Below are 23,764 nucleotides of genomic sequence, written 5' to 3'. Positions count from 1 at the left end.
AAAAAAAAAAAAAAAATTCCAAACCAAAAACTAAAAGAAAACTAAGTCTTGAAGCTGCAGTTTAGTGATTTGTTTCATTAATTTGGTCTGACTTCAGGACACATGGATTTAGGAGGTTAAACCATGCCATTTCACATGAAAAGGCTAAACTGTTTCAAAGATTGATATTTTAGAAAAAAACATTTAAAGTCTTTTTATGCTCGATAATGCAGAATAGTCTATTTAATTTGGATTGCCATCATATGAAAGTTCTTACACATTCTTCAAAACATAATTCATTGTCTTTTCTGTGATCTTTGAAACTCAAGAACAATCTGTTTTGTTTTTCCATGATATTATTAATGCATATTATTAGTTACAGGATTTTCCATATTGTGTAGATATTTTATCATAGATTCCCCTCGACCAAAAAGTCAGTCATGGTCTTAAGAGAAATCATCAGATAAGTATTTTAAGCCTTTTTTAAAAAAAAACTTTTTGAATGTGGTATGCATGTGGTATGCATTGATGTCAAGAATCATCCTTGATTGCTTGTATACCTTATTTATTAAGACAGGATAAAGCCCAGAGCATGCTGGTATGTCAGGTCCTGTAGACAGTTTGCCTTTCTCCTCTCTCCAAAGCTGGAATTGCAGGTGGGCTGCAAGGCCACATGAGTTTCTGAGGATCTGAACTCTGGTCCCTAAATTTGCACAGCAGTGCTTACCTGCTCAAACATCACTTGAGCTTCTAGAGTATCCACTTTTAATAATGTCACATTTCAGCTTGTTTTGATGTTTGCCTTTTATGAGGCAATAACAAACTATTTGGATTTGTAATTAAGTACAATTAAATTTTGTGTTATCTTTGAAATGTGTTTTTTAAAAATATCTAATCCTGTTTTAATTATTTTAGAGTGTCATGTATTTATTTATTTTGAAGGATCAAAGTAACAATGAAATCCTGATTGGAGTGATGTCAGGAGGAATTCTAATTTACAAGAACAGAGTACGGATGAATACTTTTCTGTGGTAAGGATTTCTACCAATATTTTTGCTTTTATCATAATATTACTAAGTGTAATAATTCATATTAAAGTAACTAGTCTTTAAACTGTTTTAGTTTTGTCAGCTTATTTATGTGGTACAATATATACTTTATTTTGCCCTCTGGAAACCTACCCGAAGACAAGATAACTTATCTCAATATGTCTTTTTTAAAAAATTTAATCATTTTTATTTCATTTATGTTGCTGTTTTGCCTGCGTGTATGTCTGTGTGAGGGTGTTGGGTCCAGTGGAACTGGAGTTAAAGACTTTTGTCAGCAGGCCATATGGGTGCTGGGAATTGAACTCAGGTCCTCTAGAAGAGCCGTCTGTGCTTTTAACTCCTGAGCCATTTCTCCAGCCCTCAATGTGGTTTCTTAAAAGTATTAGTTGACAGAGCCACTTTGAAAAAGGCTTTGCAAGCGAGCGAGTTTCCTGGAAATAGCCCACTGTTTTTCATGGCTGCCAACGGGTGCACTCTGGAGAGGCCCAGCCTCAGAGACTTCATCCCAGGTCTGCTGATAGGCCGTTCCTGCTATTATTACATAGCCCAATGGTTCCTGGGCTATCGCCCACCCAGTTGGGCAAATTTCCGTCAAATCAGCAAGACAGCTCTTCAAGTCTGAGATAGAGGCTTTCTCATCTTAATGCTTTCTTTGTACTATAGTCTTAGAGATATTCTTCTTCCAAGTCTGAGGGTCTACAGAAACAAATCCAACATTGGTACTATTTCTAGTAAAACAAATAGATAGGCCCTCACCCAAAGCAGTGTAATTCACTAATTTGGAATACTTCCTACTCTCCTACCAAGGAAATCCTAACAACTGAGTATTATTAGAAGCCACAAGCATTTCTGACTTTGACCATACAGAAGGAATGTATGCCTAATGCTTTCTTATTGCCATCATCGGGGCACTCGGCAAGATCACAGTGAGCCTCATTCTTTGTCCCAGCATCAGCATGTCTCACCAATTGCTCTGGCAACCACCTCACTTCTTCAGCATCTTGTGAAAAAACACAACATGCCCTCTACCCCATATTAATACTGGGTCAGGATTATGTTATGTGCCAGTAAACAGGACCTTTCATGTCACCTGGGCATAAGTATGCTTAGTTGTAGGATGCCATAGACATTCGGCAGCAGACAGCCCCTTGGCATCCAAGGTCAAAAAATTCAAAATAAAAGATTTGTGGTCAATGAATATACAGATTCTCTTATTTTTTTGTAGGTGATTTTTTGAGTTCTTAGGCTCATTTTATAACTTCCTATCCTTGAGGATATGCAAAATTATGTATATTATATAGATTATAATTTATACTTCGTAGATTTAATTCATGTAATTCAAATTTTAACATATAATTAATATTTAATGTATAATTTCATTTAAGTATATTTAATATTTATGCATATGATTCATATTGTATATAACATGCATTAATATATATAAATATCATTTAATGCCTGTAGTTTAAATTTAACATGTATAATTTATTTTTAATGTATATCTAATACAGATTGTATATGAGCATGTGTGAACATGCATATAATTATTATATACATGTTTCAATGTATATAAGTTGAAACTTGTATGACATATGTTAGTTTGTATAATTTATACTTGGGGCTGCCTACTCTTTTGGATCAGAACAAGCAGGTAGGTGTACTTGTCTAGAGTCCATTTGATCTGTGACAGGCGGGTCCAAGCATTAGGACTCCCCAATGCTTGTGTGACCTTTCATGTACAAAAGGATGTCAATTAGTATTTACCATTGTATTAAATTACATATTTTAGAAATATAGTTAACAGGTGCCTGTTAGACAACAGGAGTAGATTTATGCCTTTGAGACCTAGTAAAAGCTATATCTAAACAGATTGAATAGAGTTGTTTTAGCAATATGAGAAACAGCTTTATGTTTATATTCAGAAGGCAACCAAACTGCCAATGTTCCATTAGCTTATCATAACTCCATTGATCAGTGTTGAAAATCTGAACTTTGAAATAACAATAGCATATGGGAGAAATATGAAACATTTTTCTTTTTTTTTTTAAATCATTTCTTACATCTCTATAGCTTGCATTTATATACCTTAAAACATCTTCTTAGTCCCTCCAACATTTATAACTTGCACTTACCAACTTTAAACATCTTCCGTCTAAAGGATTTTTTTTATTTCTAAATCATCATCATCCAAATTCTTTTATATCATCTAACCTTTATCACTTGAATTTATTAATCTCACACATTTTCCATGAACATTTTTTTTCTTAGATCATAGCTTGCTGGGTTGGATCATAACTCATCTATGTCCACTGCTGAGCTCTGTGTTGTTTCCCCCTCTGCTGAGAAGGGAGTGGTGGGAGCTAGCTCCCCCACCAGCGCCTGCCATTTTGCTTCCTCAGGAAACCAAGGACAGACCTTTAATACAAAATCTAAAAAGCTATGTAATTGCTGTTGCCCTAATTTAGCGAAGCTTATTGAGCATTTGCACAAAAAGCATAAGGCCATATCCATTTCCCACCCCCCATCCCCATTTTGACTTCTACTTTTCATGAGCTTCCTTAGTTTTTCCAAGTTCTCTTACCTTTTTTGAGCTCTCTTACTTTTTCTGAGCTCCCTTATCTATGTTTTCCTATGTCTTTTCTTCCTGAGAAATACTCACTGCACTTTTTCCAAGTACTCACTTTCTCCCCCATAGTCCAGCCTGATGCTGGCCTCCATTCTATAGGAGCCAACTGGTCAGTGAACACAGGAACCATGACTAGGGGAGTGAGGATGAATACTGAAAAGGCAGAAACAAGATGCAAGAGACAGAATATGGGAGGGCTGCTGGTTAATAACATGCCAGCAAGCAAGTGCATTGTTTCACTGTCTTAACAACACAAAATGTGACCAATTCCAGGAAGCTAAGCAATGACTACAAATGTTTAAGTTGGCAAGTTTATGGTACATAGTATCTATGTTTGACTAAGGCTGTTTCCTTCAGGTTTGGACAGTCTCTGAAGGACTTATGTGTAAGCAGAGGAACTCTGCATGGTAAAACCCACATCTTAATTAAAAACAAAGACAGATGTCAGCAGACTCATTCATGATTAATCACAAGCAAGAAGTCAGCTCAAGTTAACTGCAGACGTGCTCCCCAGAAATAAGGAATACAATGAGCTTTCATGAAAAGAGAAACAGGCTTGGGACAGATTTGTGATCAAGGAAAAACATTCATCCTAGGTCAGGTCCAAGGATGAAGCCTTGCTTTATCACAGGTTTGCACTGTGATAAAGCCGCCAGGTCATTTGTAACTACAGTGCTTTGAACTTACAGTGAGCTTATAGAATGAAAACACTGCTTTGAACTTAATATCAACATCCTTTTGTAACTTACCTTTTGTGTAACATTTTATCTATGAGGTAATTTTATAAAGAACTTTTGTCTAGAAGATATGATTGCCAGAGAAAAGAAATGAAGTGTGGCTTTTGGGGCTCTTCCCCACCTACCAAATATATATATGTATATGTCTGTCTATATGTATGTACATACACACATGTGTGTCAGTATATTTGTATGTATGTAAGTATGCTTGAACACTTGTGAATTTAATGAAACAGGTGGTCGGGCTTGGCCAAAGTGTGTGTGTGTGTGTGTGTGTGTGTGTGTGTGTGTCTATATGTGTGTGCTTGACTTTCTCCCTTTCTTTTCTTTTCTCTCTGGCTTAAAAGAGCTCTTTGTAAGACTTTATCCCAGCCAGTGGGGTAGGGTGGGGGCTCAAGCCAGAGAGAAAAGAGTTCTGATAACTAAGCTTTTTTCTTGTCTCCTGCTGCTATCAGCAGGAGTTAAATTGCCAGAAGCTGGTGGCTTTTAGCCACAAAATAACAAAGAATTAAAGAAGGTAGAAATTGCCAAAGGTAAAGCAGTTTTGGCCATGATCCCTCCATAACCACCTTTTTGCTGTCTGCCTCAGTTTACCCTGTGATGCTGGGCCAGCAATTAATAATTTTTTTCTTAGAGAATATTCAAATATTATAAGAATACACTGTTTGCTTGTTTTCCTTACTCTCATTTTCCAAGATGTGTCACTACTGTGATTTATGATTTCTATATCTCAAAGCAATAAAAAAGATAATATCTTATACTTAAGTAGATAAATTAAAAATTATAAAAATTACTTCTAGCATATCACTGTGTTTAATGTAGTCAAGGTTATTTAAAGGTTTATTTGTTAAATAAAATGACTTCTAGGGGAAGAAACAAATTCAAAATCAACTCATGGTTTCAGTGTGTTTCTTTTGTATCTTCTAAAATATTTAATTTTTTCAGTATCATTTTTATTCTTAAGACTTCTATAACTAGTTACTTTAATAATAGTTTGGCAGAATAAAAATTAAAGTATCATAGCCAACCAAAATAAATATTTTAGAAAGCTATCATAACTCTGCTTTTTTGAAAAAGCTGTGTTTAGTAATACAAGCCTGTAATCCTAGGACTTTTGTAATATAACCTCTTTGAAATATTGTTATACTGATATAAATGCAAATAACTATACAAACTTTGGAAACTCATAGTTTCTTTAAAATTGAAGAAAAAATGTATTAGGCAGAGTGCTCTAGATGAACAAAAAGAGAGACAAAGGGGAAGGAGAAGAAATAAATGGGATTTATTGGAGTATCTTACATGCTAGCCTTAACAGTGGCCATCTGCTTGTTGGAATGGTAGAGCAGCCTAGGGTTCAATCTAAGAACTTCAGCTGTTTCAGTCCAGTGCTGAGAGCCTTGAAGTTCCCTGAGAAGTTGTGGTGTCTGTGCCAGAAGACTGAAGAGCTAGAATGTAATGTCAGCACAGAGTAGCAGGAGCAGCATCCAGACATGAGCTCATTTCAGGACAAAGCAGGGAAGGCAGGAGTAGACCCCTAACCTCTTTACATCTCACTGCTAAGGATGGCACATCCCCTTAGTTCAGCCTCTCTTGAAAACCCCCCTGTGATGCTCTTAGAGGTGTGTCCTCATTGATTCTAAATCGAGTTGTGAATTTTAATCTTGATTTGACAAGTTAATGGGGTTAGTATTACCATGGAAACAAGCCTTTATACCTGTCTGTGAGAGACTTCCCCCATATGGCTAACTGGGGAAAGGCCCTTCCTGGAGGATTCCAGCATTTCTGGAGGGTTACAGGGGTGCTCGACTAAACAGAAAGATCGCAAGCACTGCCCTGATCATTCTGTGCTGCCTAAATGTCGACTCTGTGATGAACTGTCTCATGTCCCTGCCACCATGCCTGCCCTGCCTTGATGAGGGCTGTATTTTCAGACCATGAGCCAAAATAATCCATTCTTTTTTTAACTTGCTTTTGTTAGGTATTTCGTCACAATAACAGGAAAAATAAGTAATAAAGATAATTTGTGCCAGGACTGGGGTCATTGCTATGTTAATCTTGACTGTGTGGTTCCTAGGCCTGTGGAAATAGTTTGTGAAGGAAAGTGTGGAAGAGTTTAGGCATTTGGACTAGAAAAACCCAAAATTCTGTACGCAGAACTTTATGGGTCATTGTGATGTAAGTTTGGAAGGCCAGAATGCAGAGAACTGGACAGTGGAGGTCTGGCTCATGATGGTTTAAAGAGGAACAAGGTCCATATGGGAAACAGGGCTAGAAGCCTTTTCTATTATATTCTAGCCACACAAAACAAACAAAAACCTATCTGATTTTATTTAGCTCATGTCCTGAGAACTGAAGGTAGGCAAAATTCCCAAGGACTGGGCTAACTTCTTTGGCAGAGGAAATGTGAAGGCAGTATAGTTTCATACTCGTGACTTGCTGCTTACTCCTCCTCTTCAGGTTACAGTGACTGAAAGTAAAAAGGGGAGCAGAGAGATAGGAAATACGGAGGTTTGTGAGGGAAGGAAGGAGTGTGAACAAGTATAAAACTACGGAAAAGGCAAGTTTAAAAGCGGCTGTAATCAATAGAGATTTTTATCATTAAAGAGAAACCTTCACACTGATGCAATCAATAGGAGTGGTATCCCAGAAATATTGTGAAGACTCCATGTTGTGAAAATGCAAATTCAATTGGAAAAAAAAGAAGCCCTAAACTAAGAACATTACTCAAGGAGTTCTTTGCTCAAAAACAGCTGTCTTAAGAACATGTTTCCCAGGTTCACCACACAGGCTGCAAGTGAGGTCCATCCTGAGCTGGCAACGCAACTTAGCACTGTTGTGCGCATACTGGTTTTGCAGGCATTGAGACTTAAGATTGAGGAGGCCCTGCCATCTTGTACAATGGTTCCAGGGATTTGCCAAAGCCAGGCAGTGTGTGGGAGGTTTGAAGTCCCAGTAAGAAGGCAGCGAGAAGCTACTTCCTGAAGTTGTGAAGGTGAAATCCAAGTTACAGTGGAGCCCCCAGGATTTTATTGTGGACCAAGGGATGCCCACTGAAGGAATACTATAGGAAATGGAGTGGAACTGGTTCAAGAGTCACTGTGTGCTGCAGGCAGCAGAACTAGAGAGGTCTGACTCCCCAACCCCTTGAGCCCACATGGTTTGAGCCCCAGAAGCCTCATAAGGGGCTACGGGTTGTGACTGCTTTCCTTGCAGGGTTTCTATTTTGCTTCGTTCTGACCTTTGGAATGGAATCTATAAACTCTGTCCTACTGACTGTATGGAACTTGGTTTCTATTTTCTTTAAAGAGTTATTTATTATTATACATAAGTACACTGTAGCTGTCTTTCGACACCAAGAGAGGGCGTCAGATCTCATTGTGGATGGTTGTGAGCCACCATGTGGTTACTTGGATTTGAACTCAGGGCCTTTGGAAGAACAGTCTGTGCTCTTAACTGCTGAGCCATCTCTCAAGCCCCGGAATCAGATTAACCAAGGGCATGGAAACCAAAGGAAAAGGATTATAGCTATTTTATTATACAAAATGAACATTAATCATTGCTTGGTAGAATACATTTGTAAGAAACACTAGTCATGCAAGTAGACTTTGGATAAAGACCCTTATCTGATTGGTGTTAAAAATTGTATTCATTGATGTTTTTCTGTCGTTTGTAAAGATGACTAGAAATTAGATTAGGTTTTCTGTCTTATTAATTTAGAAATGAATAACACTTCTTATTGTTTATGTTGCTTGTGTGATATTTTTTTAATGGTGGGTGATGCATACATTTAAAAATATATGTATCTATTTAAAAGTTTTCAAATGATTTACTTTCCACAAATATAGGCTGTGTTTTATCCAGCCTTCTTTTCACTTTCTAGAAGAAATACCCTCTGTCATATGACAAAATAATATATCCATGTTCTTTCATCTCTATGTAGTAAGAACTCAAGATGTAATAGTAAAATAAGATATGACTCAATGTTAGAGCACTTGACTAACATAATAGTCCTAGGTTTAACTCCCAGCAACACAAAGTTCAGACCTAAAACCTAAGCTTACATTTCCTCTACTTCAAATGGTTCTGCCTGAGTTGGACTGGTATATTTGTCTTCTAAAGTGATTGAAATTTGAGAAATTATTTTCTGAAAGTACTCACAGCTTCGTAATGGATATGAGTGTGAGTCACAAAAATCAAAACATAGAATTACTGTGAAAATATTAGAAATGTTAGAAAATTGGGTTCCAAATCATATTTTACTAAGATTCAATCTCTTTGGTCTTGTGCCCTTTAAGTATCATGGGCCCCAAAGTCTGAGAATTGCTCTTTATATCATTATTACAAGGAACCAGACCAGCTTGAGTCATGGATCTTATAATGGAACATTGAAAAATAATTGTTATATAAATTGCATATATTTAAGGTAGTGTGGTGGCCACCCAGGAGGCAGAGCCAGACATAGTAAGTTCCAGGACAGCCAAGGCTATATAGTAAGTCTCTTTCTAGAAAAAAACAAACAAAAATAAGTTTATATATATATATATATATATATATATATATATATATATTTAAAAAGGTAATATGAAAGGGTCAGATAAAAGTAGTTATAGTTTTAAGATTAAAATGTTTTACAAAACTCTGAAATTTTATATTTTTCCCTTTATGCTTTGTCATCTTAAAATACTTAAATGTTATCTATATTATTTGAGATTTTAATCTTTGGTGAATATTTCTAAAGATAGAAAATTGGGGAATATGTAATTCATAGTAGATATAGTTTAATAAATTTTTCTCAGTTAAGTACCTAGATTTTCCTTAGTTTTATAGGAAGTACCATATGTTTTACATTATTGTATGTATTAAAGATTATATGATAAAATATGAAGATATTAGTACATATTAAACTTAAGACCATAGCTACCCACCTGTGTGCATTATGAGCAGCACTAATCAGATTTGGGGTTATTAATAACAAAAACAAAAATTTTAAAGGTGCCATGAAGTTAGGAGGGGAAAAGGATAGTGACATCAAAGCAATTTGGGATTAATGTTGGATAGATTGATTACAATTCATTTTATAAACATATGAAACTTTCAGAACCCATAGTATATTAAAAATACCTATAATTTTCCAAATTTTTATATATTTTCTTCTTTAGCAGTATTTTGAATACTTCAATTCTCTTTTATGCAGGTTGAAGATTGTAAAAATTTCTTTTAAATGCAAACAGTTTTTTATTCAACTTAGAAAAGAATTGGTGAGTATCGATTAATAATTATTGATAAAAATAAAATATTTTAAGATTGCCTAGCTGCAGGCGGGGGAGATGACTCAATTTGTATAGTGCTTTAGAAGTGCAAGGACTTGAGTTTGATGCCTAGAGTCCAAGTGGAAATGCTGCCCTCATAATTCAGGCAATAAAGAGGCAGACATAGGCTGATCCATTCAACTCTCATGCCAATGAGAGACTCTGTCTCCAAAAATAAGGGGAAACATTTCCAAGAAATAACACCTGAGATTATCTTCTAGCTTCCTAGCACATATATTCGTGCACCAACAGGTCCATGAACACACACTGATTAAAAAAGAAAAAAATTAAAACTTTGTGTCACTGAACAAAAGTGCAGTAAATACTTGTAAGTTTTTTTCTCCATACTAAATCTATAATACTTCTTTCAGAGAAAGCTCATTTCATTTTGAGAGGACTGAATATGTAGTTTCTACTTCATGGACTTACATCTTATATCAAAGTGTTAGTATCATGTTATAATAACTTCCTCTTGTAAATTATTGTACTACTTGATCAAATTAAATTAGCTTTGTCTGGTGTTGTGACATAAGCCTGTAATCCCAAGCATGATCCAACCAAGAAATAATGGTTTAGGGCAAGATCCTAGCACAAATATTTACAGACTGCAAACAAACCAATCTTGTTTTTTGGTTTATATCAACTTTTTATAAATCTTTGCAAATTGGTACACATATGTGTATAAAATTTCTTTAAAATCTTAAGAATATATTTGAGTCAGCTGTAGTATCTGCCTGCTAGAGGATATTTTCCTACTTTGTGACTATGGTTTATCATTTATGTTTACTTAATATGGGAGATTTTTCCAAATAGAATTTTTATGGAAATGAAACTTTGTAGGAGAAAGTACGTAAACCATAATTTTATCAAGTACATAACTTGATAAACTCAGATTAATACTTAGAGTACGACAGAGTCCTATCGCTAATGGGTCTAATGTGCACTTCTAGTAGCTAACCCTCCCAACAGATAGGCAGCATTATTCCCATTTATGCTGCCATGAAGTAGTTTAGATGTGAACTTTAAAAAGTGAAGCCATATAGCATGTCCTCTTGTACTTGGCTTCTTTTCTTTAACAATATGAAATTCATATTGTACTGATATCAATGAAATTGTGTGGTTTGTTTCTTAATGTGATATTCTGCTAAGCGTATATGCCATAAATTAGCAGTTTAGTCATTTGTTAGGGGACAGTTTAACTATTTTTCAGTGGGGAATATTTTGATTAATACTGGTACTGAACATTCTTATATGTGTCTTTGTAGTTATATGTGTGTGCATACAGTAAATTTCAGTAAATATTCAGAGAAGGATACATAATAAATCTTGTTATCCAGAAACTAGAGAATAAGGGCTGGAGAGATGTCTCAGTGATTAAGGGCATGTCTTGAGGTCCTGAGTCAATTCCCAGCAACCACAGCTCACAACCATCTGTAATGGGATCTAATGCCCTCTTCTGGTGTGTCTGAAGACAGTGACAGTGTATTCATATAAATAAAATAAATAAATCTTTAAAAAAAACCTATAGAATAGATAATTTACTTGGAGTAACTATACAGAGTGTTGTAGTAGAAGAAAATACTATTAATTTATCTGATTGTGGTGAATGTGTTGTCAGTAATAGTAATAATAAGAGTTGTGAAATGTAACATTTATTGAAAACAGTATATGTGTCTGGTAATGTATGGGCCATTTTTAGTGTTTACTTCTCATAATTGAGAGATTGTTTCAGTTAGCACTATGTTTACCTATATATAGCAACAGCATCAAAAGTCAACTTGAGAGTGATTAAAGACCACATACAGATGTATTTTTTAGAAGGTCACATTGCCAATCTTTTCTCTATAAAACATTTGTTTTTAACTATGCAAAGTCATAGGCAGGTACAATGATGCACGCTTGTAATCCTTGTGCTCAGAAGGCAGAGACAGGAGGGTAGCTGCTTGGCTAATGTTACCCTTGGTCTGCAATGAAGTTTCAGACCAGGCAGAGCTACATAGCAAGACTTTAAACAGCAGCAGCAGATCCAAACATTCACTTGTTGTATTTAACCTCTTAGGTCACTTTAAGTCCGCTGTTCACACGTTAGAAAGAATGTCATTACATTTCAAATAAAATTACACTGTTCAAAGTACATACAGAGTGTTTGAAGCAATGTTTTAGTAGGGAGTCCACATATTAGACAGTGTACACACACTGAAAAAACTTACCGTATCTCTTGTGAGGTATTCTGTCATCTTATATAGTATTTATTGTATATCATATAATATGTAAGCTGTTAATACATAAAAACAATTGTTAATGATTCTATTTAACTTTCTAGTCAACAAGTTATGCTTAATCATTTTACTTTTTAATACGAAACTACATTCTTATATCTGAACATTCTATCTTGAGTTTTTAGGTTTTTTTTTTTTTTGTTTGTTTGTTTGTTTTTGAGACAGGGTTTCTCTGTGTAGCCCTGGCTGTCCTGGAACTCACTCTGTAGACCAGGCTGGCATCGAACTCAGAAATCCGCCTACCTCTGCCTCTCAAGTGCTGGGATTAAAGGTGTGTGCCACTACCACCCAGCTTTATCTTTTTTAATTATGGAAAATATCTTCATGATGAAAATATTTTTTGAATAAAACATATAAGAAGCTCTTAAAGATAATGATTCATTATTTTAGACTGATAAACGTTCATCAAAAGGTAGCATTAAGAGTGACGTAGCACTGGCTGTTCATGCAGTAATATGCCACCCCAAGTCCTTCCATATATCTGCTCTCCAACAGAAAAATATGCCAGTGCCTTGAATACTACTTCAGAAGTGATAGTATCTTCATGGCAGGCAGATTCTTCCAAGGCTGAGGCAAGAAGGGTGTGAATTCAAAGTCAACCTTGCTTCACACACCTTAAAAGTAAGGTAGACATGGTGCCCCAAATCTCTAATCCCTGCATTTGAAAGGCTAAGGTAGAGAGATTCCCACAATTTCCAGGCTAGCCTGGGCTGCAGAAGAAGGTCATGCTTTGAAAAAGAAAATCAATACCCAGTTTGCCATTAACATGAAGAGATGCTGAACCTTATTAAAGTCATCAAGAGGAAGTACATGTTCTAACCAAATTCAAAACACTGAAATAAGAAAAACTGAAAATAGATGGGGTGGCACATGCTTATTATAATAATGCATCACCTGAAAGATTGGCAGTGGGGGTGCTGCTATAAGTTCAAGTCCAGCCTGAATATTATAGTGAGTTCCAGGCCAGCCTAAGGTACAATATGAAATGCTGTCTCTATACACAAATGGGCACAAAACAAAACCAGAAAATCACTGAGGTTGTGAGTATATGGAACACACACTATCGTTGACAGGAAGTATTACTTAGCTAAATACACACACACACACTATATATGTATATATATATGTGTATATATATAAATTATGATCTAGCAACAGAAATGTATACATATGCACATAGAAACGAAGAATGTGCATACACAACATTGCTCTTCTATCTCTAATTGGGAAATATGAAATATCTATAAACAGTAAAGTAGGTAAACTACTGTGTATGTACATATATATTTATATATATATTGCCTGTACACACAAACATATATATATATAATATATATATATTATATATATATATATCTGATACTCAGGAGATATGTGCTTTGGTATAATGTCGTTTATGCCAAAAGAAGAACTAGAGAATTATTCTATTTTAATGCTAGTCAATTTCTAATGTGATTTTTGTAATAATGCTTTGGGTGTTGAGTATTCTTACTTTTAATCAAGGTAGAATTACAAATTGTAGATCTACACAAATTTAATTTGTGGTCCAGGACTATATTTTGAAGCAGAATTGTAGCTAATAAAACTTGTAAATATTTACTTGAAAATAGTAAAAATTTTAAAATTATTTCTAAGTATGATAGAGAATACAAGTATGTATAAGTTGTACAATTACAGAAGTTCACATTTTATAAATCTTTTATTTATTTCAATGAGCCTTTGTTAAATGAAATCATTAAAGGAGATTAGCATTTGTAAGGCTGGCACAACTTATTTGTCAAAAGTATTAACATATCGTGACATTTTCTCGTTTTCTCTGAATTTTGTCATTTAATACAGCATGAATCTAGAGAAACCTTACTGGGATTTAATATGGTGAATTATAGAGCATGTAAAACTTTGTGGAAGGCGTGTGTAGAACACCATACATTCTTCCGCCTGGATAGACCACTTCCACCTCAAAAGAACTTTTTTGCACATTATTTTACATTGGGTTCCAAATTCCGGTACTGGTAAGTACTACTTTTATACTATTTGTTTTGTTTTCCTTACCTTTAGATTAAAGGTCGAGGTTTAGAGTGATGGTTCATTGGCCAAGAGCACTGGCTTTTCTTCTAGAAGGACCCAGGTTTCATTCCTAGCACCCACATGGCATCTTACAGCTGTATGTAACTCCAGGTCCTGGGAAACCCATCATTTTTTTCTGGCCCCCACAAGCACTAGGCATGGATGATGGTACACAGACATATTGCAGATGAAATAGCCATACACAAAAATAAAATTTAAAAATAATGAAAGATACAGATATAAAGCAGTGCAATCATGGTTAGTCACCAAACCTACAGAGTCAGAATCCCCATGGAATTCTTGTCTTGTGTTTGTATCCGTAAGTCTATGGTGCCTTGTGATGCATATTAGACTTGATAACCTATGCCCTAGGTTGTAATGCAGTTAATTATTTTATAAGTAATTAGCCACATTTGCATAGTTATAATCCCAACAGGTTTTATATTTCCCAATGCATTTATTACTTATGTGAAAGCCTTTCTATAAGATACATTATTTTCGTTTGTAAACTCAAAGATATATTTTATGTAGTATAAAATTTTTTGTTTAAAAAATCCACAGTTTAGCATTTTGTGGAGCTATCCCACCTAAAAGAGTTTAAAACAACCATTATGCAAATAGGCAAAAAGTTGAATTTATTGAGTAATAACCCCAGATCCTGACATTTTCCTGTATTCTCTTCATTTTGTCTATAATACAGCATAAATTTTGAGAAATAACTTTAGCTAAAATTATCCTTTAAATTTTTTCCCTTTATTTTATGTATATGGTTTTTTTTTTTTTTTTTTTTTTTTTTTTTTTTTTTTTTTTTTTTGCCCATGTATATATCTGTATCATATGTGTGCAATGCCCACGATGCCAGACGAGATCCCAGAAGAGATTACCTGTGTTTGGAAATATAGACAGTTAGGAGTGCTAGTATGGGTGCTAGGAGTCAAACCTGGGTCCTTTAGAAGAGCAGGCAGTATTCTAAACTGCTGAGCTATCTCTCTAGTCCCCTTAAATTTGACTTGTTCTCTTTAAATGTTTTTACTGATGCATAATTAGGTATGGTGTGGCCTTTGACATATGTGCAGTATGTAATCACCAGGTATTTCCACAGCTTCAGATGTGTACCATGTCCTTGTGTTGGGGATGTTCTTAACTCTCTCTACTACCTAATTTGAAATTTATAATTAACTGATAATCACAGCTCATCTCCTTTGTTGTAGAATATGAGAAAATTATCTTACCTATTCAGCTGTGCCTTTTGGCATTTGTTGACTTTTTTTTCAATACTCCCCTGGCAACAATATTTGCAAATAATTATTTGTAGAAACCTTGATTAGTCCTATCTGTAGAATTCTAAAATGATACATAAAAGTTAGTTTTAAAGTGGAATCTAGTAAGACTCATACAGAAAAAGTTACTGGTGATCTAATAAAACAAATGGTATTCATTTTTATCTGTTTTTATGAACAAATAAGATTTTTATCTCTAGATAAAATTGTTATATGAAAAGAAAAATGCATAGATATATCTCCAAAACACTAATTATAAATCCCAACATTTATAAATGCTCAGTTTGTAATACTAGTCAAAACAATATATCACTTAAAATACATGCTTTATCATCCTGAGGGAAAAAAGTGCAAGTATAGGGGTTTAATATTAACCATGAAATAGATTTTTTTTTTTACCTAAAAACAAAACACAGTGGATTCTTAAGGACTTGATAACATGTTTTATCAAAGCCTTTCTTACTTTTCTAAATTTAGTATTTACAAAGGTAAATGGCACTGATTGCCAATTTAAAGGTTAAATAGTCTGAAGAAGAATGTGTTAGGTCAATGGTGACAATCAATGAAATGCAGAGATTGCTGGTACCAACTTATACTGTCAGCAGGGATAGAAATTTCTAGTGCCCTCTTTGAATTGGAAGACATTGCATACCTTAAAGATATTCTTTAAATGTATTTAATTCCTAAATGATCAGCAATGTAATTATGCAAGGACACACACACAAGTTACATTTAGTCTACAAAGAACTGAATAGAGTACCAGGAGCCTTTCTTTGGACCACCAGCTCCTGCACAATGACAGGAAAGTTATATTTATTACAAATGCTTCAGCCTTAGAGCTAGGCTTGTTTCCAGCTAGCTCCTACCTTTCTAATTCATTTATTCTATACTAAGTCCTGCCAAGTGTCTTTTTGTCCCACCTTACTTCCTCTGCTGCACCTCCCTGGGAATCCTCCCACATTTAACTCTTTCCCAGAGTCCTCTCTCTTCCTGGAAGTCCCCCCTATTTTCTGCCTTTGCTATAGGCCATCAGCGTTTTAACAAACCAGTCAGAAGGTGAGAGACGGAATGTTTACAAAACACTTCGACAGGTGATACTTAACAATTCCACAGTCCAGCCTATAATTATCTCTGCTTGTTCAGAAATCAGTATTTGTGTAATATAGAGACAGTGTTTACACAGTGCATAAAAACATCTTTTCAACAATAAAGTACAGTAACCAGCCTCCTGATCTAGTTCAAACAGGTTTCAGATAAAATGGGGGGGGGGAGGCCAAATAGGTTACTCATACCATACAACATCCGATAGAAAAGCCAGGCATGATGATTTTAAATATAAAAGACAGCTGAAGAAAATAATTTTGGAAAAAAGCTACCACTGAGACAGAAGGAACTTTCTAGTATAGAGGTAATAATTTGAAAACCAAGTCTAAGAACTATCTTGCATAGTCAACATAGCATTTCTCAGTGGCAGGTGCAAGCTGGCATATTGGCTTTTCTTGGGTTCCGGGAGAGTGAGCTGAAGTGTGACAAGCACTTTATTGACTCTGCCATCTTTCCAGTCCTTACTTCCTTTATATACTTAATAGAATTTACCAGTTATTCTTTCTAGGCTAGTTTTATTTATAGAAAAATTTTTTAATAGTACATTCAAGTTATTTACAAGATGAGGCAATTCAGATTTTTTTCTTTCTGAACAAACAGTGGTAGTTGGTGTATTTCTTTCCAAGTAGGTTGTTGGCTTTATTGTCATAAAGTTTCCAATGTCTCTCATTCTTTTAAGTTTAGAATCTATAGGGGATGGTACTTTAATTCTTCATTTATTTATTTGGTTGGTTGGTTTGGTATTTTGAGGATTTCTTTGTGTAACCCTGAATGTCTGGAATTATTTCTGTAGACCAGGCTGGCTTCACAGAAATGAGCCTTCCTTAATTAGTGCTAAGATTAAATGTGTGTGTGTCTAGCTGTTTCATTCATGTTTATATGTTTTGTCTCTTGATGAGTCTTGTTAGAATCTCATCACATTATTTTATTACAATCTATATGCCAAGTAAAATTTTTCTTCAGACTTAGGTAGCTCAGTTCTAAAGTGAGATGGGTAGGGAAGTGACTGAAAATATTACACAGCCAGGTTTTGGTTCAAATAAGTTTAGAGCCAACATAGTAGACATTATTCAGTATGCAAAACTCTCAAGCATTCTAAGGTCTCTGAATCAGGAGTTGGAGAGTGTGACTCAGTGTTTAAGAGCAATTGCTATTTTTGCAGAGAACCTAGATTTGTTTCCCTGCATCCATATGATGACTCAAAACTGTCTGTAACTTTAGTTCCAAGGTTCTGGTATTCCAGAATTTAGTATGCCTTCTTAGTGAGAAATAACCATACACTCAGAGTTTAATGGAAGAAATGTTCTTAAGCCAGGTGTGCATACCTTTAATCCTAGCATTGGGGACATAGAAGCAGGTGGATATTTGTGAGTTCAAGGCCAGCATGGTCTACAGAGAGTTCCAAGACATCTAGGACTACACAAAGAAACCCTATCTCAAAAGCCTAAAAATGAATGAATGAATGAATGAATGAGTAAAAGGAAGGAAGGAAGGAAGGCTTTTTACAGCAGTCACATAAGATAACCTGTGTATCGCCGGGCAGTGGTGGCGCACGCCTTTAATCCCAGCACTTGGGAGGCAGAGGCAGGCGGATTTCTGAGTTCGAAGCCAGCCTGGTCTACAGAGTGAGTTCCAGGACAGCCAGAGCTACACAGAGAAACCTTGTCTCGAAAAAACCAAGATAACCTGTGTATCAAATGTCTGTCAGTCTGATTATCTGTCAGATAACTATCTGTTGTATTTTTCTTTCCTCTTGAAAACTATCTGGTCCTTCTAGACCAGTGATTCTTAATGTGTGGGCCAGACACCTTTCACAGGGGTTGCATAAAAGATATTCTGCATATTAGATGTATATATTACTATTCATACTACACTATGAAGTAGCACCAAAAATAATTTTATAGTTGGGGGGTCACCACAACGTGAGGAAGTGTATTAACGGGCTGCAGCATTAAGAAGGTTGAGAACCACTGCACTCGACCCTCACTCTATACCTACCCTCTGCAGGTGTATGGATGGTAGCTTGGTTATCATTGACCTCATAGCTAACACCCACAGAGTCTAATGCATACCATCTTTGTCTTTCGAGTCTGAGATACTTCACACAGGATAATTTTTCTTCTACTTCCATCCATTTGCCTGCAAATTTCATAATGTCACTTTTTAAAAGAACTGAGCAATGCTCCATTGTATAAATGCACCACATTTTCTTTATCCATTTTTCTGTTGAGGCACATCTAGATTGCCTTCTAATTTCTGGCTATTCTGAAACGTCAAGTTTTTTTCTACATTACTGATACCCATTTCTAGCCTCTGAAGTCACTATACAATATTCATAGTACACATACATAAATATAGACAATAAAATAAAAGTGAAAATATACTTTTGTAAGTTTTTTTTTAAAATAGTAAAACCAGACCAGTTAAATAACAAGAAAATAACTCAAATAACTCAAAAAAATAAGGTAACTCAAAACAATCTTGGTGCAAAGCCCAAAGAATAAAGGGTAAGCACTTAGCAACAGTATTTGTCCTCAGCAACCGAGGAGGCATGGCCAGCAGCTCCCCCTCTGAGCAGGTGTGCTGTAGGCACAGTATAAGGTTATGCCTAGACATCTAGCCTTTTCTAGGTGAATAAAGACCTTACAGTAGGCTGGAGAGGGCTCAGAGGCTAAGAGCACTGGCTGCTCTTCCAGAGGACCCAGTACAATTCCCAGCACCCACCTGGAAGCTCACAACTCTCTGTAACTCCAGTGCCAGGGGATCTGACACCTCACACAGATCTCATTGCACGCAGAACAACAGTATACATTAAAAAAAAATCATTAAAAAAATTTTAAAGAACTTTTAGAATAATTTTTATATTTTTGTAGTGAGATTTCAAATTTAAAACTGACTTACATTTCAGTTATTCTCGTCATTATTTTCTCTATTGAATTACTATAAGAAGTTTGTATATATGTGTATTTAACAGTTGGTACTTTCTCATTGTTTAAATTCATACTGTCACAATTTGATATTGTAATTGCTACAGATCTTTATTTTAATCTGACTCTTACAGAGTATCTGATGAACAATATGCAATATAAATCCCTTTTGAACATTAATTGTTCTTGCATGCTATGGATATTGACTTGTTATTCCAGCCATTTGATCAAAAGAGTTGTATTTCAATCTGTTTCCCTGATATATCAGGAGTTAATAGTCAGGAGTGAGAGAAATTTATTTATTATTTTATCTTAAATAAAATAAAATTAATCCAGAGACTTGGTTAAAAAAAGCAAAAAAAAACAAAAATGGGAGAATAAGTGGGGAGGAGCGGTTATTAAGAACCAAGTGTGTGCGAGGAATAACGTGTAAGGGTCACATTTGATCTGGATTCCCTGGCCTACACAAGTTGCTGTGCTTCCGAGACACTTTGCTGGCCCTGTCAGAGCAGTACTGCTTCACCAAGATATTACCTTTCACTACCCCAGCACTTGCCAAATGCCTGCTTTGTATTTCTCTCACTTCACTGATCTTTCATCTACACAGTGTGCAAACATAACCTAGTAGAAAGCTAAGTAGAAAGGAATCTAGAAAATGGAGTGTGATTTACTTACAGCCCCATAATTAATGTAGCAAAGCACAGCAGTAGGGCTGTACCAGCCCTACTGCACATCACTGTTTGGATATAAGCCATGCACACTTACAGTGTCTTGTGCTTGCAGTTCTTGTTCTTAGCTTTAGAATGTATTGGAAGCATCTTTTAGTTATTAGAATATTAATACTCTTGCAAAAGAAGTAGGAAAGGCAGGATGACAAAAACATTACATAGTTCATTCCCTAATGGACATACCTCATGGTAAGCACTGGCCAGGAATATTGATGCTATTGTTATTCTTAAGATGTTGAAGTATTATTGACTACAAAGTAGAACTGGAGTATTGACAAAGTTTTTGGCTTTCTTAACCATCTCTGTTTATATACATGCTTATTGCTATTCTGTATATCCAAGGGATTGCATGCATTCAAGTTAATGAACCTGAATTTATGGCCTCTATAGAAAAATAATATTTTTAGGAATTTCACATTTAAAAATATAGTTTCTTATTTTTCTATTAAGTATCAGTCATGCCATTTATTTCAAAATTACTTATATTTGTTGTAGTAATATGGTTTGAAATTTGCTTGTCTGACTTTGGGAACATTTAGTTAGCTACTTTTATATACATTAAATATCTGTATTTATAAGTGGTTCTACTTTCAGTACTAGAAATTTATGTTCATTTACAAGTCAGTAAGAGGTTGCCTTTATAAACTCATGGAGAACTACCCTTACATCAAGACAATTAGCTGATTACACTGACATACCATGGAGAAGAATCAGAATCTCCTCTGCATACAAAGAATGCTGTAAGGCAATGCTGTAGGCAAGTCACTTTCAAAGAAGAAAGTATGCCCAGCATCCACAATATTTCTGACCTCATTTTTTTCCTGTAGTCAAAAACCTGAAATATCTTGTATTGTGACGTGGAAGGAGTTGATGGACAGTCTGCATGTCTGTAATAGTCAGTAGCAGAAAAGGAAAAAGAAGTTACCCAAATTACCACATAATTCAGCCCCGTCATTAGGTTACAGCTAACGCTCTTCTGTTAGGGGGGATCAGGGCCATAGAGCATGTTTGATCCAGGACACCTCTGACTTTAGAGAGAGCATTTTAGTAAGGAACTACAAGAAAGGTGTTCATGTCATCAAAAGTGTGTATTGTCACACCTTGGTTTATTAAATTGAGGAACAACTAATTAAGCCTCATCTATTTGGATGGAAGTGGAAAACAGTCTATTCTTTGCTTCTTACTCTGCTGCTTTTTTTTTTTTTTGTGGTTGTTACCACAAATATCTTGTCACTAATAAAATTTTAGTATAATCATGTTCTTTATTGTAATTTTATGCTGAAGTCCCCTTTAAGATATTATTCATGTTTATATATTTCAGTGGGAGAACTGAAGTCCAGTCAGTTCAATATGGCAAAGAAAAGGCAAATAAGGACAGGGTATTTGCAAGGTAAGTCAATTGTGTCTTAGTATGTGAGGGATTTATTTTGTTTTTTGACATTTTATTTTATGATCTGTGGCAAGGGAGGGGGTGACACACAAGACGTGTATAAAAGTCAGAGAAAAACACAATGTTCTTCATTCCATTAGGTATGAATGGGTTAGGGTTGAACTCACATTGTCAGGCCTGGCAGTAAGCACTTTTATTTACCACTTGAGCTCTTCCACCAGTCCAGCAGATTGCTGAATTTTTTAAAGCATTAAAATTATTAGAAATGGGAATTGGATACCTGACTCAGTAAAAAGATCCAGGTTCAGTTCTTAGCACCTAAGTGGGAAGTACACAGCAGTGTATAACTCCAGTTTGGGGAATCTGATGCCTGCTTCAGGTCCTTGCACTTCTGTATGGGTGTAGTGTGCATGCACATATTCAGGTGTGCCCACATACATTGAAAATAAACATTTTTTAGTTTTTTTTCCCTTTTTTTTATTAGATGTGTTCTTTATTTACAAAATCTCTTTTCCCAGGTTCCCCTCCAAAAGAAAAAAGAAAAAGAAAAGAAAATAAGAAAAAAACAAAACAAAAACTAAAACAACCCCTGTTCCCTCCCCCTTCCCTCTTCTCACCACCCCACCTTCTCCCACTTCCTGGCCCTGGCATTCCCCTACACTGGGGCATAGAGCCTTCACAGGGCCAAGGGCCTCTCCTCCCATTGATAACCAACTAGGCCATCATCTGCTATACACATGCTGCTGGAGCCATGAGTCCCCCCATGTGTACTCTTTGGTTGGTGGTTTAGTCCCTGAGAGCTCTGAGGGTACTAGTTAGTTCATATTGTTGTTTGTGCTAAGGGGCTGCAAACCCTTCAGCTCCTTAGATCCTTTCTCTAGCTCCTTCATTAGGGACTCTGTACTCAGTCCAATGGATGGCTGTGAGCCTCTACTTTTGTATTAGTCAGGCACTGTCAGAGCCTCTCATGAGACAGCTATATCAGGCTCCTGTCAGCCAGCACTTGTTGATGTCCACAATAGTGTGTGGATATGATGACTGAATATGGGAAGGATTCCCAGGTGGAGCAGTCTTTGGATTGTCCTTCCTTCAGTCTCTGCTCCATAGTTTGTCTCTGAAAATCCTTCCATGGGTATTTTGTTCCCCCTTTTAAGAAGGAATGAAGTATCCAAACTTTGGTCTTCCTTCTTCTTGAGGTTTGTGGATTGTACTTTGTGTATTCCCATCTTCTAGGCTAATATCCACTTATCAAAGAATGCATACTGTGTTTGTTCTTTTGTGATTGGGTTACCTCACTCAGGATGATATTCTCCAGGTCCATCCATTTCCCCAAGAATTTCATAAATTCATAGTTTTTAATAGCTGAGGAGTAGTACTCCATTGTGTAGATGTACCACATTTTCTGTATCAATTCCTCTGTTGAGGGACATCTCGGTTGTTTCCAGTTTCTGGCTATTATAAACAAGGCTGCTATGAACATAGTGGAGCATGTGTCCTTATTACATGTTGGAGTATCTTCTGGGTATATGCCCAGGAGTGGTATAGCTGGGTCCTCTGGTAGAACTATGTCCAATTTCCGGAAGAACCGCCAAACTGATTTCCCGAGTGGTTGTACCAGCTTGCAATTCCACCAGCAATGAAGTAATGTTCCTCTTTCTCTACAACCTTACCAGCATCTGCTGTCACCTGAGTTTTTATCCTAGCCATTCTGACTGGTGTGAGGTGAAATCTCAGGGTTGTTTTGGTTTGCATTTCCCTGATGACTAAGGATGTTGAACATTTCTTTAGGTGCTTCTCAGCCATTCGGTATTTATCAGTTGAGAATTCTTTGTGTAGCTCTGTACCCCATTTTTTAATCGGGTTATTTGTTTCTTTGGAGTCTAACTTCTTGAGTTCTTTGTGTATATTGGATATTAGCCCTCTATCAGATATAGGATTGGTAAAGATCTTTTCCCAATTTGTTGGTTGCCGTTTTGTCCTATTGTCAATGTCTTTTGTTTTACAGAAGCTTTGCAATTTTATGAAGTCCCATTTGTCAATTCTTGATCTTAGAGCATAAGCTATTGGTGTTCTGTTCAGGAAAGTTTCCCCTGTGCCTATATGCTCGAGGCTCTTCCCCACTTTCTTTTCTATTAGTTTCAGTGTATCTGCTTTTATGTGGAGGTCCTTGATCCACTTGACTTGAGCTTTGTACAAGGAGATAAGAATGGATCAATTTGCCTTCTTCTACATGTTAACCGCCAGTTGAGCCAGCACCATTTGTTGAAAATGCTGTCTTTTTTCCACTGG

The 23,764-nt window shown here is 35.9% G+C and overlaps 1 protein-coding gene across 8 annotated transcripts in view; it reads left to right on the top strand.

Annotated features, from left to right (window-relative positions):
* The window catches only part of Ptpn4 (protein tyrosine phosphatase non-receptor type 4), a 158,515-nt gene that overhangs the window by 88,889 nt on the left and 45,862 nt on the right, over positions 1–23,764 (top strand). For all 8 annotated transcript variants that reach the window (XM_031380558.1, XM_031380565.1, XM_031380584.1 and 5 more), the window contains 4 exons: positions 922–1,010; positions 9,586–9,649; positions 13,819–13,991; positions 21,407–21,475. In XM_031380558.1, the coding sequence (XP_031236418.1) occupies positions 922–1,010; positions 9,586–9,649; positions 13,819–13,991; positions 21,407–21,475 (395 nt within the window). The remainder of the gene's footprint in view (positions 1–921; positions 1,011–9,585; positions 9,650–13,818; positions 13,992–21,406; positions 21,476–23,764) is intronic.

The sequence above is a fragment of the Mastomys coucha genome, unplaced genomic scaffold (assembly GCF_008632895.1).
Source record: "Mastomys coucha isolate ucsf_1 unplaced genomic scaffold, UCSF_Mcou_1 pScaffold1, whole genome shotgun sequence".
NCBI lineage: Eukaryota > Metazoa > Chordata > Mammalia > Rodentia > Muridae > Mastomys > Mastomys coucha.
Note: the sequence above shows the minus strand (reverse complement) of the source record. Positions and strands in the feature narration are given on the sequence as shown.